The sequence below is a fragment of the Coffea arabica genome, chromosome 10e (assembly GCF_036785885.1).
Source record: "Coffea arabica cultivar ET-39 chromosome 10e, Coffea Arabica ET-39 HiFi, whole genome shotgun sequence".
NCBI classification, from domain to species: Eukaryota; Viridiplantae; Streptophyta; class Magnoliopsida; order Gentianales; family Rubiaceae; genus Coffea; species Coffea arabica.
The window spans coordinates 8,075,373-8,093,218 of NC_092328.1; the positions used below are offsets into that span (position 1 = coordinate 8,075,373).

The 17,846-nt window shown below is 34.2% G+C and overlaps 2 protein-coding genes across 2 annotated transcripts; both read right to left on the reverse strand.

Annotated features, from left to right (window-relative positions):
• Nucleotides 1–7,070: 7,070 nt before the first annotated feature.
• LOC113711193 (uncharacterized) lies at nt 7,071–7,715 on the reverse strand. The gene has a single exon (XM_027234373.2). It carries the CDS (start codon nt 7,713–7,715, stop codon nt 7,071–7,073), a length of 645 nt encoding a protein of 214 aa, XP_027090174.2.
• A 5,545-nt stretch (nt 7,716–13,260) lies between these two features.
• Nucleotides 13,261–14,784, reverse strand: LOC113711735 (xyloglucan endotransglucosylase/hydrolase protein 2-like). The gene is made up of 4 exons (XM_027234921.1): nt 14,609–14,784; nt 14,234–14,334; nt 13,920–14,131; nt 13,261–13,650 (listed from the first exon to the last, which is right to left on the reverse strand). The coding sequence occupies exons 1-4, from the start codon at nt 14,778–14,780 to the stop codon at nt 13,284–13,286; spliced, it is 852 nt and encodes a 283-aa protein (XP_027090722.1). The 5' UTR covers nt 14,781–14,784; the 3' UTR covers nt 13,261–13,283.
• Between the last annotated feature and the right edge of the window lie 3,062 nt (nt 14,785–17,846).

Consider the following 17,846-nt stretch of genomic DNA (forward strand, 5'->3'; position numbering starts at 1 on the left):
AATGATTTCTTGTTAGATAGCATCATGAACCATTTTTTTTATTTATTGAGAAATGAGGAATATTAGTTTATTGGCGTTTCTACAAATTTTTTTTTTTCAGAAGATGGTTTGGGAAAATGATTAACAGATAATCCATTAATACAAATAATCTAAGAATTGGATATAAATTAATTTTGCTAAAATACCATACAACATATACATACATACATATATATATATATATATATATATATATATATATATATATAGATGTAGGGGTTGTTATTGTTTTCCATATTTAATGAACTTAAATATTTGTTACAACCATCTTTTGGAATTTATCCTTCCTACAATTCATTCATATGCGAAGGTCAACAAGAAGACGAGAAGTATAACAATTTCCAGGATATGGAGGTTCCAAGGTGAGTGTTATTAGAATCTTTTGTTGTTTTCTGATTTACGTTAATGTTGATTTTGGTTTTTTAGTTGAGATTCCATAGGTATAGAAATTGAATCTTAACCATTAATGCTACATTTTCTGTTTTCAAACTTTTACAACCATTGGATTTAAGATGCTTCAAACTTAACCATTTATAAGAGGAAAAAAATGTCTAAATAACTGACATGTTGATGTGTGATTGTAAAAAAGTCTATATGTAATTGATTTTCAAAAGTCTAATTATGAGGAAATAGAATTCAAAATTTTTCTTAATTTCTTAAAGGGAAAATCGCCAATTTAGTCCCTAAACATTTTCACTAACGCCAATTTGATCCCTAAAAATTTTTAACTATGAAATTAGTCCTCAAAGTAAAATACATACGCCAATTTAAGACCTCCGTCGCAGTGCCGCTCCAAACTTGTCTCTTATTGAAGTAGACGGCAGTCCATTCAGGGGCATTTTGGGCACTTCATGCCAAGACGATTTTAATGCTTGGATACAAAATTGATTTGCGTCCAACACTGCCCGAAATTAGGAAAGCTTCGTGCGAGAGTGTGTGTGGTCTTGAGCAGATCCCATTCTAAAATGTCTTCAAATTCCTCTTTTCGAACGCACAATAGGAGGAGAAATATGGATGAGGGTTCGTCCAGTTCAGCCACCAATGGAGATCTAAGGAACAGGACATATCACACTTCAACTGTTGGAGGATTCAGTGGTGAAAAGTTTGAAAACTACACTGAAGATGCTCGTGTGGAGTGCCATTGCCGAGAAGTATGCAAAATAGTTAGTTCGTGGACTACAGCAAATCCATCAAGAAGGTTTTTCGGATGCAGAAATTACGGTGTATGTGCCCAATTGGAATGGGATTTATTTGGGTTCATTCCTTTTTTTTTAGGCTAATTGTTTTTTTTATTACTAATCTGAGAATATATGATAATTTGCAGAGGCGCCATGCTTGCAATTTCTTTTTATGGCACGATCCTCCCATGCCGAAGTACACCAAGAACGTGATGGTGAAATTGCTACGAGAGCTAAGAAAAGCAGAGGAGGAGAACATGGAAATGAAGAAAGAAATAAAAAATTTGAAAAAAAGGATCGTGCTATTACTGTTGGTTGTGTTTAGCTGCTGCATTTTATTAGTGATAATGTTGAGTGATAATGCCAAAAAGAGGCATGTAGAGCAAGGACTCAAAATGTTGCAGTAGCTGAGATAGTGCTGGATGTTGAACCTAGTTTAGAAAGCGGCAACCATGTATGAGTAATAGTGCTGGATAGGGCAACTAGTAGCTAAGATAGTGCTGGATGTTGAGTGATAACTATGTATGACTAAACATGAGAAATAAGTACCTAACCATGTTCAATAGTCATACATAGTTATCACTCAACATCCAGCACTATCTTAGCTACTAGTTGCCGCTATCCAGCACTATTACTCATACATGGTTGCCGCTTGAATACAAAAGAGTGGTTGAACTTGAAAAGGATGATTACAAAGTAGGGAGATTTTAACTGATCTATGGTCGATGATTTCGCCGATGCCTTCAGTTTGCAATCTTCCTTCTATTTATAGAGGCTCGGGACTTTCTCATTTGAATTTCATTTCTTCTACATTTGAGTTTCATCTTCTTTTTATTGGTGGCCGACATCTTTTTCAAAAGTGATCGGCTCCTTTCTCAAAAGTCGTTTGGATCTTGTCCGCATGGTCCTCCGAATGGATCAAAAGTAGATTCGGATGATTCTGCTGACTCGTCAATTTTGTCGGTTTCTTCTTTCTTATCTGTCTTTTGTAAATAATCCAGATATTCTTTGAGTAGCCTTGGATCTTGCATCATCTTTTTCATCAAAAAGTCATTTGAAGTGGCTTCGGATACCATTTCAGTATCTTTTTCTTTCTTTATTGGAGTAGTGGTTGGTTATTTAATGGTTTATAATTTATTACTAATCTTGGAACTCCTCGTTCTTTTTCTGCTTGATTCATAACATAAAATGCAGCACAACTCCATGGTGATTTTGAGGGGGTTATTAGTTTTTTATCTATTAATATTTTTATCTCTTTTTTACAAAATTCTAATAAATCAGAATTCATTTGTATTGGTCTAGCTTTAGTTGGAATATTCTTTTCATTAAAATCTTTTTCATAAGGTAATTCTATCATATGTTGTTTTCTATCCCAAAAAACATTAGGAATATCTGCACAAATTTCTTTTTGTAATAACTCTTCTAGTTCTGATATTCTTTTTTGTATTTTAATATCTTTTAATTGTTCTTCAATTTTTAAATGAGACTTTTCTTCTTTAATATAGCTTATATGTTGTTGTACTTTGGTAATAGCATTTATTGTTTTATAAATAGAAGATGTTTGTAAAGTCTGTAATTCTCTCTGTTTTATTGGAGTTAAGAACTTAAAAGTAATAATTTTTCCCATTATATTTATCGAAATTCCTTCATTACTTACTAAAAATGGATAAATCTGTATTAAAAAAGGTGTTCCTAATATTATATCATGATTTATATTTTTTACAATTATGAAATTATGTTTAATACAATATTCATTATTACATATTGATCCTTTTGTAAATTTATATTTTACTTGTAAATTTTCTCCATTTGCTGCCATCAATGTTTCATTTGTCCTTTCACAATATTTAGTAGGAATTATTCCTTCTTTTATACAACTTGCATCAGCTCCACTATCTATTAGAGTTACAAAGGTTTCTTTGAAATCTTCTACTGTAATTGTTACTAAAGCATACCATTTTTGAAATGTCATTTTTTCTATTGTATTTAAATATTGATCTTCATCAACTGGTTTTTCAGATATACATATTTCTTCTGTTTTGGAATTAGAAGTTGAGGGTTGATTATTTATTAAGGTTATTTTTGCTTCTATTTCTAAATCTTTTGTTTTTAATTCTATAATCTCTTGTTGTAATTGTTTTATCTGTGTTTTAAGATTATTGATTTCTGTTTGAAGATCTTTAGTCGTTTCTTTTTTCATTATATTTATATTTGGATATTTATCTATTAATTTTGAAATACTAAAAGGTTCTATTATCTTTGGCATTTTGTCTTCTTGAATTATTAGACTTTTTAATCTTTCTAAATATTCTTTCTTAGCTACTGGATCTTCGATTTTTTCTATTATGTCTAATAAGAATTTTTTATCTTCTTTTTTAGTTATAACGTTTATATATTTTGGAGTGCAATTACAATTTTCTTCATTATCTGAACTAGATATATCATTATAATAATCATCTTCAGAACTTTGATCTTTTTCATTTATTAGTAAATTTATTAATTTATTTTTAATTTCTTCTTCGTCTGCACAGATTTCTGTTATTTTTTCCCTCAATCTGCATTTATTTGCTTTATGTCCTATTTTTTCACATTTGTAACAAACTATTTTTCTTTTAATAAATTTTCTCTTTCTATCTGGTCTTTCTAGTTTATCTTCTTTAGGTCTTTTGTATTTTAATTTTTTATTATATTTTTTAACTTTCTTTTTGTATGCTGATGGTGATTTAATTCTTTTAATTTCAAATGCATCACAAAATGATCCTACTTCCTTTGTTTTAGAACCATATTTTATTTGTAATCTTAATTCTGAACATAACATTAATCCTTCTTTTTTGACAAATGCAAATAATTGCCCAAAAGTAATATTTTCAAATGAAATTACATCTGTTCCCATTTCTTTTTGTAAACTATCCATTATTCTTTGTGAAAATAAACTTAGTAATCTTGTTATGAATCTTTCTTTCCAGAATGAAGCATTACAATCTGGTCTTCGTAATACATTTGTTAAAAACATATCTTTATACCATCTAAAGTCTGATAATGTAGGACATCTTAAATTTGTTAAAAATGTTTTATTAGAGTTTAATTCTTCTTTTGGATTTCCTATGAAATACATTACTATTGTTACTATTAAAAATTCTGCAGCATCTGATTGTATTTGAATATTTCCTTGATCATTTTCAATTTCTTGGGTATGTTCTAATATTGATAATTTATCTTGTAATGTTAAAGCATTATCCCACCAATTTTTTAATTGTCCGGTAAATCCTGAGACTAATAATGTTGCAATATTTCTTTCTTGAATATTTTTAATTTTATAAGCAAGTCTAGCTAATCTCATTTCTTGCAAATTATTTAATACTTCATATTCAGCTTTACCATCTATATTCCATTCGTAAATTGAATCTCCATCATATTTTGTGGTACGAAATTTAGATCTTTCTTCATATTGAATATCTGGAGGACTAGGTCTTGGATAATAATTTTTTGTACTTACCATTCTCCAATTTTTATTGGTATTACCATTTATCCTTCTTCCTGTTATTCTATTTAATTGATTATCTTCTTCTTCAAATTGGTTTTCTATAGGTAATACTAAATTTTCTTCTAAATCTGAACTTATTGATTCTTCTTCTGAGTTTTCGGATTCTTCAGTTGAATTTTCTTTTATAATTTTGTCTAAAGTATTTATCTTGGGTGTTGAAGGTTTTATTTCCGTAATATTTTGTAAGGCTTGAGATGTTTTATTTAATAGGTTATCTGTATTATTTATTTTTTTATTATTAATATTTTGTACTAAATCTTGTTCCTTTGGAGTGCCATTGCCGAGAAGTATGCAAAATAGTTAGTTCGTGGACTACAGCAAATCCATCAAGAAGGTTTTTCGGATGCAGAAATTACGGTGTATGTGCCCAATTGGAATGGGATTTATTTGGGTTCATTCCTTTTTTTTTAGGCTAATTGTTTTTTTTATTACTAATCTGAGAATATATGATAATTTGCAGAGGCGCCATGCTTGCAATTTCTTTTTATGGCACGATCCTCCCATGCCGAAGTACACCAAGAACGTGATGGTGAAATTGCTACGAGAGCTAAGAAAAGCAGAGGAGGAGAACATGGAAATGAAGAAAGAAATAAAAAATTTGAAAAAAAGGATCGTGCTATTACTGTTGGTTGTGTTTAGCTGCTGCATTTTATTAGTGATAATGTTGAGTGATAATGCCAAAAAGAGGCATGTAGAGCAAGGACTCAAAATGTTGCAGTAGCTGAGATAGTGCTGGATGTTGAACCTAGTTTAGAAAGCGGCAACCATGTATGAGTAATAGTGCTGGATAGCGGCAACTAGTAGCTAAGATAGTGCTGGATGTTGAGTGATAACTATGTATGACTATTGAACATGGTTAGGTACTTATTTCTCATGTTTAATTTCAATAGAGTTTTACTTTGAATTTGAAAATTCCCAACCTTGAAACCAAACAACAGCAACATAACCAGCTATGACCGCAACTAGATATCAATTATGTCATACTCACCAAAAAAAAAAAATTCTGCAGAGTTTTGCTTTCATTTTTAAGAATCCTAACTAGCAACCAAATACATAGTACGTTAAGGTTTTTTTAGATAACAACCTGAGCAATAAAAAATTTCAGAACCTGCCAATGAGTATCATTCCAACCATTAACAAAAAAGGGACATGTTCATATCAGTTGGACATGATCGTTAGGTACCAAAATAATAGCACAATTCCAGCAAACTAAATGTTCCAACTAATATGATTTAACTAGGGAACTAGGATACATGTTCCATAAGTAGGCTCACAAACAAGGTTTAGCCAAATATTGTTAGCCAAAATACATAAGTAGGCTCAAAAAACTGCCTTCAGGCCCTATATTCTTCAATTAATATATTGATCAACTTTGGATGTGAGCTACTGCAGATACTTGGCCTTCATCATAACCAGCTAGATGGTCTTCAGTTCTGGGTTCATTCTCCTCGACTGGATCATCTATGAGCTTGTGTGCCTGCATAAACATGCAAGTATAAGTGTGCTGTTATAAAGAAAATATGCAAAGTAGAAACAATTAACAATCTCATAAACTAACCCTCTGTTTTACTCTGCGTTTTTTCCCAACTGACTCAACATATGGGCCATAAGCATCCATAGATGCCTTCCGTATTCTCCAAGATTGTGCTTGATATGTAGGACATGTTTTCCTGTTATGTCCTGGAGCTCGACAAATTCTGCATTTTACAGTCTTTGTCTTTTGTTCAGGAACTTCACTAGGAGTTGAAGATGTCAACTCTATTGTTTCAGCTGGTTCTTGAACTTCAGTTCGTGCATAGGGAGCTACAAGGGAAAATAATAATCATCGGTGGCTATATAGATACAATTAACATGCGAGTTGTAATTTGATTATGGAGTAACTATGTCCTGCACCTCCAGTAGCTTGTTCTCCAGCGGGAAAGCCTTGCCAAGCATGATGTTGATTAGCCACAGTAGGACGTAACCCCTCTGTTTAGAGTATTACTCAAAATAGTGTAGGTATTTGGTAGGAATAACAAACCAGCTGTTGAAGTATTTATCTCATTTGCACATCTTTGTTCGCTGTTGTGGATTTTTTGGCACGTTCTTCTATTGTGACCCAACTCTTGACAATTTCTGCACCTATTCCTGTTGACAGATGGCCCCCTACTGCTACCATGTGTAGTTAGCTGCTCCGTTGGTATAAGTCGGGGGCATTTTCTTTTAGTGTGTCCTTTTTCATGGCAGTTTGAGCAACTCAGTGGACATACTCCTGCTTTTGACAGCTTTGTAACTCCATTACTGCATTTTCGAGGTTCATCCGATTCCCTTCACCTTGCTTTCTTAGGTCTTCCAGGAAGTCTCACTTTGTTAGGTGGCAGTACAGGTTCCTTGGTCGAGCATTTCCACACATTTGGACTACTTATTGGAGCAATAGCAGGTTCATATGCAGCCAAATACGCCTCCCTTGAATAACACTTGTGCACATAGTCCTCTGGTTTGCCACCGGCAAGTGAAATGCATGCAATGGCATGGCAACAAGGCAAACCTGTGAGCTCCCATTTTCTACAAGTACACGTACACTTGTCTAGGTCTACCACATAGGTTTCCCCATAGATGTGTTGGATTTCAAATCTTTTGTCATCTGACTGTCGAGCAATATTGGCAGCACACTCAGTTTTTGTCTTTTCCAACTTGTTCTGAATTTTTGGGCAAATGTCATCAGTCCGTTTCTTCATCCATTCTTTTTTTGTCCTTAATCTCTCCATGAGATAAACTCTAATATTCTCAAGCATACCAAGAATTGGTTTTTCTCTGGCCTCTAGGATGACTGAGTTGAAACTCTCACATAAGTTATTCAATAGAATATCACACTTTGCTGCTTCTCTAAAGTGTGATCTTGACCAGTGTTTTGGATTAGTATTGTCTAGCAGCCACCTGTGAGCATTGCCATCATACTCTCTTAAAATTTCCATTTCAGATTCAAATCTCCTCATATAGGATGATCGTGCACACATCCAAAATCTATTGTTAATGGACTATCCAGGGTGCAACTTCTTCATGTTGTTGTGTAGGTGCCGTACACAATGTCTATGCTCTACTCCTGGAACCACTTCTTCAATAGCAGATCCTAAACCCTGCAAGTGTAGACCAATAAGCAAAAGACGATTCATTGGCACAAAAAAAAAATCCAGCAAGCATAAGCAGGACAATATTACCTTTTGCCTATCACTGATGATAGTCCAGCTCTTTTGTTCAGAAATTGCCAAATCATACTTCAAGAATTCTATGAACCACTTTCAAGAATTTTTATTTTCGACCTCTACCACGGCATAAGCAACAGGGTAAATGCAGTCATTTGCATCAATACCGACTGCTGTTAACAACATTCCGGGGTGTGGACTCCTCAGGTGACAACCATCCACCCCAATCACACATCTACAACCAGGTTTGAACCCTCTTTTCAATGCTTCAAAGCATATATACAATCTTAAAAATCTCTCCTTACCACTGCTTTCGTCAAGTATGGTCTCCATATGCACTGTTGTCCCAGGATTACACGTAAGCAGTTCATCACAATAGTCCCACAGCTTTCTGTATTGATTTTTGTAACTACCATGAATCAATGACTTGGCATTCATGAAAGTCTTGCTTGCCTGGTGCTTAGTGATGTTGACATTAAGTTCAAGGTGAACTTTTTTCATGAATTGTGCAACTGTCACCTTCTTATTCAGCCTAAGGAATTCCATGTAATGTCTACTTAAGAAACCAGAATTGGCCCGTTTGTGATAAAATGTCCTACCACAATGACAAGATGGTCCCATGGTTCGTATGACAAATGCATCACTATTAGCCTCTTTAGAAGCATAAATGAACCAGCTGTAATTTGCAGCCTTGCAATTAGCCCTCATTCTTCTATTATCATTCTTTTTCCATTGAAAATTTTTTTCCCATTTCACACCATAGTAATCAACTGCCCTCTTGAAGATTTGTTTATCATCGAATAACAACCCAACATAGAATTTTGGTTCTGCCATGTCAATTTCAGGTCTAAACCTGATATATCTTGGCTTCCTCATTCTTAAACTGTCCTCATCCGAGGATTCACAGCAGCTATTTAGATCCTCAGTGTTCATTGTGGTTGATTCTTCAAACACTACAATGGGATCTCCACCATATAGATTCCAGTCATCCTTAGAAGCCCCTTTTTTATAACTTTCTGGTTTGCATGCTGTTGTTTTTCCTAGTGCATCAACAGTTGGTTTTGTGGCATTATTTTGACTACCATTTGTCTCTCCATCAGCAAGTGTTTCTCCTCTTTTCTGATCAGCCCCATTTTTGTTACTTTCTTGTTTGCATGCTGCTGTTTTTCCTAATGCATCAACTCTTGGTTTTGTGGCATTATTTTTACTACCTTGAGTCTCTCCACCAGCAAATGTTTCTCCTATTTTCAAATTAGTTTTTACCTCTTTTTCAGTACTAGCAACAACTTTCTGGAAAATCACATCATCTTCATCTTTGCTAAAGTCATAATCACTATCATGAAAACTTTCAGCATCAGTAGACTCTAATTCTTCATCATCATCAACAATAGAGTCACCTTCTTCCTCAATAACTTCAACTAGCACTGTAATATCTTCAAAGGTAGTGCAGTCATCGAAGGTTATGTCAACATAACAACAATTCTCTTTTGACACACTAGACTCAGCCGCACCAACATTATACCTGTCTAATTTACTCTCCAACAACCTAATATGAAATTCTTGTACCAAATATAGTTCAACATCACCAATTTGGCTCCCTATGGCAGCCATATCTGCAACATCATCTTCACTATCTATTTTGCAAAGTTTAAATTCGTTCTCTCTGCCAACTACTCTATAATACATTTTTACATTACCTTCATATCTAAGCAAAATATAGAATGCAGAGAGACTTTTCAAACTCAATCCATTTGTAAGAACACCCTCAAAAGATTCCACACTGCCCCCGACATACTTTTCTTCTGGTGGTCCAAAATATACCCCACCATGAAATATTTTCAGCGTAAAATAATCCAATCTGTGTCCTGTTTCTTTTTTTTTTTCACATAAAGACAAAAAAAAATTTATTAATTATTTTTCACGTGCTCAACCTTTATTCTGTCCCTACTTCCAGTACCGTAGAAGCAACAAAATAATGTATTTTTGCCAACAAAGAGACCACATAAGCTAAAGAAAACTAAAAAAAAAGCAACATTCCAACAAAGTGTGAACTGCCGCAGTAAAGAAAAGTACCACCTGAGCTAACAAAGGGACCACATGAGCTAAAGAAAAGTACCATGAAAGCAACAATGTAATGCAGTTTTGTCAACAAAGGGACCACACGAGTTAAAAAAAAAATAAAAAAAGCAATATCAATCCACATTCCTGACCCCAGACATCAATCCCATATTCATCACAATAGATTCACAATAAGTTTCGACTTACCAGACTTTCCCGCTACCATTTCGGGGGATTTAGCTCCAGCACTCTTAGGTGGTCCCAATTGTTCCGTCTTTACCGTTTTCCCTTTGTCGAAGTCGCTTTCCATCATCAGATTCAGTTGCACTGATGCATATTTCAGTCGGCAGCAAAATGCCCTAAATCGGTTTCACACACACTCTCGCACGAAGTTTTCCTAATTTCGGGCAGTGTTGGACGTAAATCAATTTTGTATCCAAGCATTAAAATCGTCTTGGCATGAAGTGCCCAAAATGCCCCTGAATGGACTGTCGTCTACTTCAATAAGAGACAAGTTTGGAGCGGCGCTGCGACGGAGGTCTTAAATTGGCGTATGTATTTTACTTTGAGGACTAATTTCATAGTTAAAAATTTTTAGGGATCAAATTGGCGTTAGTGAAAATGTTTAGGGACTAAATTGGTGATTTTTCCTTTCTTAAATTGAAAAAATAGATGAAATTGATTTGTGATTAACTAATGGGAAAATCGCCAATTTAGTCCCTAAACTTTATTTTTCTGTCGATTTAGTCCCTATACATTATTTATAGCCAATTTAATCCCTAAACTTGTATTTCGGTTCCAATCAAGGAGTTTCGCGGCGGCGCCACCGTATAATTTCCATCAGTTTCCCAATCAAGCAACAAGAAGGGGTATTTTAGGAACTTCTATTCTAAAGCCTTAACCAAAATTAAAAAAAGGTGCAAACTCCACTGAAGCATTCCGCCTACAAAATTAAAAAGGGTAAACAACAAAAAAGCCCCCTGTGGTTAGGCAATCATACATAAAAACCCCTTGTGGTTTCATATCATACCAGTCGATACCCCGTGGTTTGAATTAACCTGAAAAGTGGACGGAAATCGTCAAATATTCGGCGTGTGTCTTAAACGAACTGCAAAGGCGCGTGCATATGCGAAAAACAGATTTCCACCACAAACTTTCACCTGATATGCCTATTTTAGCCTTCACTCTTTAATAATAAGAGACCAGCTTCCGTTTCTTCTGAGTCTTCATTCAATCTGTTTCCAGATTATTCAGTAACTACTGTAGACACCAAATTTTTAGTGTATTTTTATTTACTGTTATTTTTATTTTTCATGCTAGTTTTTATTTACTTTTAGTCTTTTATTTTTGTTTTAAGTCATTTTAGCATAGAATTTATTTTATAAAAAAAAAAAAGAGGGAAACCCGCAAGCGGGTTTCAGGCTATTTAACAAATTACTTAAAAAAAAAAAATTTTTTTTACATGCAAGCTGCGTTGAGTTGCACATGCCCATCGGAGGGCCCTAGGATGCCCAGCAAACCTCCCCTCTCATCCTCACCCTTCAGGTGAGGGTTTGAGAGTATGTGTTTGATATAAATAGAACAGAAACGCAGCTTTTAGTCATTTTACATAAGGGGGAAACCCGCAAGCGGGTTTCAGGCAGGCTATTTAACAAATTACTTAAAAAAAAAAAAAATTTACATGCAAGCTGCGTTCTTCAAAAGGGTATTTTCGTCTATTCACTCAGCTCCGTCTGTTTTGCCGATTTCCGTCCACTTTTCAGGTTAATTCAAACCACGGGGTATCGACTGGTATGATATGAAATCACAGGGGGCTTTTATGTATGATTGCTTAACCACAGGGGGCTTTTTTGTTGTTTACCCAATTAAAAAAAGGTGCAATCTCCACTGAAGCAATCCGCCTGCAAAACAAATCATTCGCCACTAAAGCATTGCTCCCACTCCACCGTGAAATTGCTTCAGTAAACCCCCATGACGGGCAATTTTCGACAATTTGTTTCTAGGATTATATCCTCTGTAAACCCCCACTATCCAATTTCAAATTGACATCGTCACTACTACAACCATAGCTATTTCTCCAATGATTCTGATTCCGGATGGTCACGGTCGGCGTCGTGGTAGTGACTCCATTGGCAGAGCCATAGCTGTTCCGCCGGAGAAGAAGTTGGTTTGGATCGGACTTGGGATCAAAATAATCGAATGGTTGAATATCCTTAGCCCTTGATTTGATGGATTGGGACATGAAAGCGGAATCATGGTAGGAGTCAGGAAGAAAGATTCAAAGGGCGAGAGAAGTCAAGGGGTCTATGTGGATGTCCCGGGTGGCAACTCCGTCGGTGAAGGAAGGATTGGCGGCGGCGATGGACTCCTCACGAGGATGAGAGGTGACTCCAAAGGATGAGCTGAGGCCATCATCGGCTTGAGGGTTTTGCATTTGGTTCTGCTGCATTGGTCCTTGCTTTGAAAATCCACCGCATAATTCCGGCGCATTGGGTTTTGCAGGAGATTTGGATTTTGGGTGGGTATTTCTCCATTGAATTGGGTTTTGGGTCTTTCGGGAGATTTGCATTTGGTTCTGCGGCATAATTTCCATCGCCAATTCTTTCGGGAGATTATGCCGCATTTGAAAAGCAAGGACCAAATTCAGACTCATTGGATTTTGAGAACTCAATTGAATTTGGTTTGAGCTCAATTCAGAATCTGATGGAAACTCAATTGGATTGAATTGAGCTGACTAGATTCGAAACTCCAATTCACAACATCCAAGTGAAGTCAAGAATTGAATCTTGAGTTATGAGAAACGGCAAGATTGCACCTTTTTTTAATTTTGGTTAAGGCTTTAGAATGGAAGTTCCTAAAATACCCCTTCTTGTTGCTCGATTGGGAAACTGACGGAAATTATGTGGTGGCGCCGCCGCAAAACTCCTTGATTGGAACTGAAATATAAGTTTAGGGATTAAATCGGCTATAAATAATGTATAGGGACTAAATCGACAGAAAAATAAAGTTTAGGGACTAAATTGGCGATTTTCCCTTAACTAATTATACGGAAACATTGTATAGTTTCTTCACATTTGTAAATTGGAGAATGGACATCGTATTTTTGGGGTAGAGAAATTTTTTTAATTTTTGAAAAAAAGAAAACTAGATATGGCCCCATCAAACCGAGGTCTAAACAGAAAGGTATTGTCCATGTATCTTATTCAAGAACCATCTATGTATCATTCATGAGCATTTGATTACTAATATGACAAGGAAGGAGCAAAAATGGAACTTTATTTTCTATTGATTAACTTGGCATTCTGGGCCATGCCTGTTTGAGTCCTCCTTGCAATAATCTTTATACATATAATTTTTTCTTGCATTTTGTAGTTTGCCTTGTTGCTTAGGGTCTAGTTGCCAATACTTGTTTTGATTCCAATAATAAGATTGAGAGGAACACAGGTCCTGCTTGGAACTTTGGTAATTGCATCCATCAATGCCAAATTCTCTATAGTGAGCCTTGAATGGCCCTTGAGACCAATCTGGCGTCCCAAGATAGCTTGGATTCCAAATGCTTGCCTCCACATGCAATGGTCCTGTTGGGAATCCTACTCCTAGTTGTGTATTGTTCTTCCACACCCTAATTGGAGTGTCATCCACAAACCACCTGCAATTGCACAAAAATACAAAATAAAATAATTTTAAAAGAAAGTTAGAATAATCCCTTTTATTTTAGTATGAAATATGTGGTAAAATTAGCTTTCTAGATTACATATTGGTAACCTATAATGGACAAGGGCAGATGCAAACTTGTTAAATTTTTTGAAGCTACTTAATTTCAAGGATAAATAACTCAAAGTTTATTAATTTCTTTTGGGGTTAATGGATTCAGATGCCTTGAAACATGCCAAGAGTCTCAAGTAAAGAAATTCTTACACAATTTGGTGTTGGTTCCAAAGGATCTCATAAGTGTGAAAACCCTTGGTAGGATCAAACCAAAGATGAAATTGTTGCTCCCTGTTTCCCAGATCATTTGCAAAGGCATTGGTACTTATGATATGAGGATTACCATCAGTTCCATAAAACTCAATGTCAAACTCATAATGCTTCACACCTTCTACTGGTTGTCCTACTGGAACTGAAATTAACTGCAACAACAAATTGACGAGGGGAACAAAAACGTGAGAAAGAGAACAAATGCTGAAATGATACTTAGGCAAATTAATGATTGTTTTGTTTAGGTCATTTACATAAAATGATGTGATAAGCCCTTTACTGTTTTTCTCTGGTATCTTGATCTTCATGCTAAAATAGCCTGATCCAAAGTCTCTTTTCGAACTGAATCCAGCTCCTACACCACCCAAGAAACCAAATATTAGAGACACCAGAACCTGTTTTTTGCATGGGAAAGTTGGTCTAATGTTATCTTTTACTTTTTCCAATACAGATCTTTATTTTTGTGTAATTTACAGATACTGATTTATACTATCTTGCATTTGATTAAAAACATTTTAGATTGATTTTGTCGAATAGAGTATCTTCAGCTTGATATCCAGTAGCCAAACACAATAGGTTTTTTTTTTAAAAAAAAAAAAAGCAGAAGACAAATTCCTTTTACTGTTAACCTGAAGAAGAGTCCATTAGAAGTTGAACTTCATGTCCTTGATTGTAAACTGTGAGATGGCTACCTCCCCATGTTTGATAGTAGCTTCTATAAAATGGATCATCACCATTGCCTTGGGCACAGTTAATCGCAGCAACAAAAACAATGGGGAAAATGATTAACAGATAATCCATTAATACAAATAATCTAAGAATTGGATATAAATCAATTTTGCTAAAATACCGCACAACACATACATAGATATAGATGTAGGGGGTGTTATTGTTTTCCATATTTAATGAAATTAAATATTAGTTACAACTAATCTTTTAGAGTTTATCCTTCGTATAATTCATATGTGAAGGTCAACAAGTGGACAAGAAGTATAAAAATATCCAAGGAGGGTGTTATTAGAATCTTTTGTTGTTTTCTGATTTATGTTAATGTTGATTTTGGTTTTTTAGTTGAGTATAGAAATTGAATCTTAACCATTAATGCTACATTTATTGTCTCCTAGAGGATCCCACTTTGAACTATTTTTTTTTTTTTTCAAATAACCTCCCACCCCCTCCCTACATCCTTTCCAAGACCAACCACCAAGTTTAGAATTCGAACCCTGAACTTGTAAACATGGAGAACTTGACAACCAGGAGAACCTTAAGAGTTCACCCCTAACCACTGAGCCAAATCCAATGGGTGCTCATTTATTGTTTCCGGTTCATTCAAATAGGGAGGGATAGGTGGGATGGTTTAGGGAGTGAGAGTGGAAGTGAAAGGTTTTGAATTTGAATCCTTCTACTTACACGTAAAAAAAATATGAGATAAAATGGCTATTTGAATTCGGCTAGTTTAACCATAGTTATAAAACCCAACTTGGCCCAACGTTAAATCATTCAAATTAGTGAATCAACTATAGGACTGGACTGGGTCACTAATTAGATCGGACAAGTAATAAATCAGTTGACCAATCAATGATCTGGTAGTTCAACCGGTGATTTTATTATTTTTGTAATTTAAAATATATTATTATATTATAACCGGGCACCAGTGGTTGAATCAGTCACCTCTCCTGGCAGTGGTCCGGGCCAAGTTTTAGAACTATGAGTTTTACAATAGCCTAAGTTTAAAATCATCTCAAGCTCAATTCATTTTATAAAACGAGCAACTCAAGCTCGAACTCGAGGTCGCGATTGATTTTCGATATAATTAAGATTCTATCCAACGACTGCCCACTAACACTAGGGATGGCAATGAGGACGAGGGGCTAATGGGGCAGAGGGGAATTCCTCCCCTCCGGTTTAGAAATGGGGCGGGGTGCGGGGGAGTATACCCGCGCCTCATCCCCCACCCCGCCACCCATTTAAAAAAAAATAAATAAATATGTATATAATTATATATAATATTTAATTTAATTACTTACAAACTTATAATAATGATATTATTAGTTATATGTATTATATAATGTATATTAGTATATGTAATATAATTGATATTATCAATTATACTAATAATTATATATGTCTACTAATAGAAATTATTAATTAGTTATACTAAATTTACTAATACATTAATACTAAATCCATAATTATACTTAATACAATAACACTTTTTTCTCAAAAAAAAAGCACAAACATAATAATGAATTAGTGATTATATTTGTACCAAAAGTGAAAACTTGACTATTTTAGTTGTATTTATTTCATCATGTTGGATTGTATTCAAATAACTTTTGTTTGATTTTTTTTATGAGTTTCAATTGTGAAATTACAATAAATAATAACTTGGTGATGTGTTGATATTTTAGTACTTGATTATTTGCTAAAATTTAACTATAATAGAATTATATAATAAATTTTTATTAGCTCCGTAGGGGGCAGGCTCTCCCGCCCCAACCCTACCCCGTTGCCATCCTTAACTGACACTAACACTTGTTGAAAAATATAGTTCAGGTGTTCATATTTTGGAAAAATATAATTAATAAAAGAAAGTATTTATATGTAGGTAGGGTGATAGTTGGTACTTACTAATATGTGTATTCATATGGTGGATTGTGAGTTGTTTAAGTGTATTAATGAATACAAAAAAAAAGGAGTTTTTCTAACGGTTGCCATAGGGCATTCATTAACACACCTAACATTCACCTAATCTACTATATATATACACATACTAACAATTATTACCCTCCATTGCATTTATATACTTTCCCTATTTAATCTTACCTATTCTCACTTGTATTTATTTATTTTCTCTAAGTAATCTTATATTTCCAAAAATATGACAACTGAAATCTATTTTAACAAGTGCTCCCGTTAGACCCAAAAAAAAAAAAACCTTATCATCAATTGAAGCAAAGGAAAAGAAAGAAAAAAAAATCTAAGACCTAGAAAATTTATAAATCAATCTGTTCATACCTGGTGAAAGAACAATGCGAAGGGTTTTTTTTAAATAACTTTGCCATCTTTAAGCACATCAAAAAGTATGCCGTCAAGTTCTTTTAATATACCATTTGACAAACAGATTCAAGTAATTGTTTTCATATATGTATGTACGTTGTGTACTAGTAATCTTAGTAGTAAATTCTTGATTGCATTTTATGTCGTGTTAATTATATACTTTCCATTTGTGTTAGTATGATAGGGTACTTAATTATTTAATTAAATTGCACTTAGAAGGTGCCAAAAGTTCCCGAGGTGTAATTAGAGACCAGAAAAAACAAGTGAAAAAAAAACCCAATAAAGTTCACAACAAATGGTAGGAGACTCTCATCCATATCATATGTACGTAAATTACCATTGTTGTTAATTTCATTGGGTTCTTTTTTTATTACCCCTATCCTATTTTTACAATCTAAAAATAAAAAAATAGATATCCTTATTAACAAAACATGGGTCATCAACATTTAGCTTCAATTTAGGTACGGATTATAAGCAAAATATACTTCGAAAAAAATTAAATTGATCCTTGTCTTTAAAGTCTAAAAACAGAAAAGAAAGTAAAATTACCTTAATAAAATTTGGCACCAATGTTAGGCGCTTAAAGGCATGATTTTCTAATTTATGTAAAACAAGTATGAACTTTATATATCTCCTTATGGTGTTCTAAGCTTTCATTTAGAGTTTTTGAAAGTTTTCTTTTCTATGCCAAAAAAAAAAAAAAGAAGAAGATGCAGTAACAAATACAAAAGTGAAAAAGTTTTAAAACTATTCTTTCTCTTTAAATCAGTGATTTTGTACATGATATTAGAGGTAAAAATTGTAAGT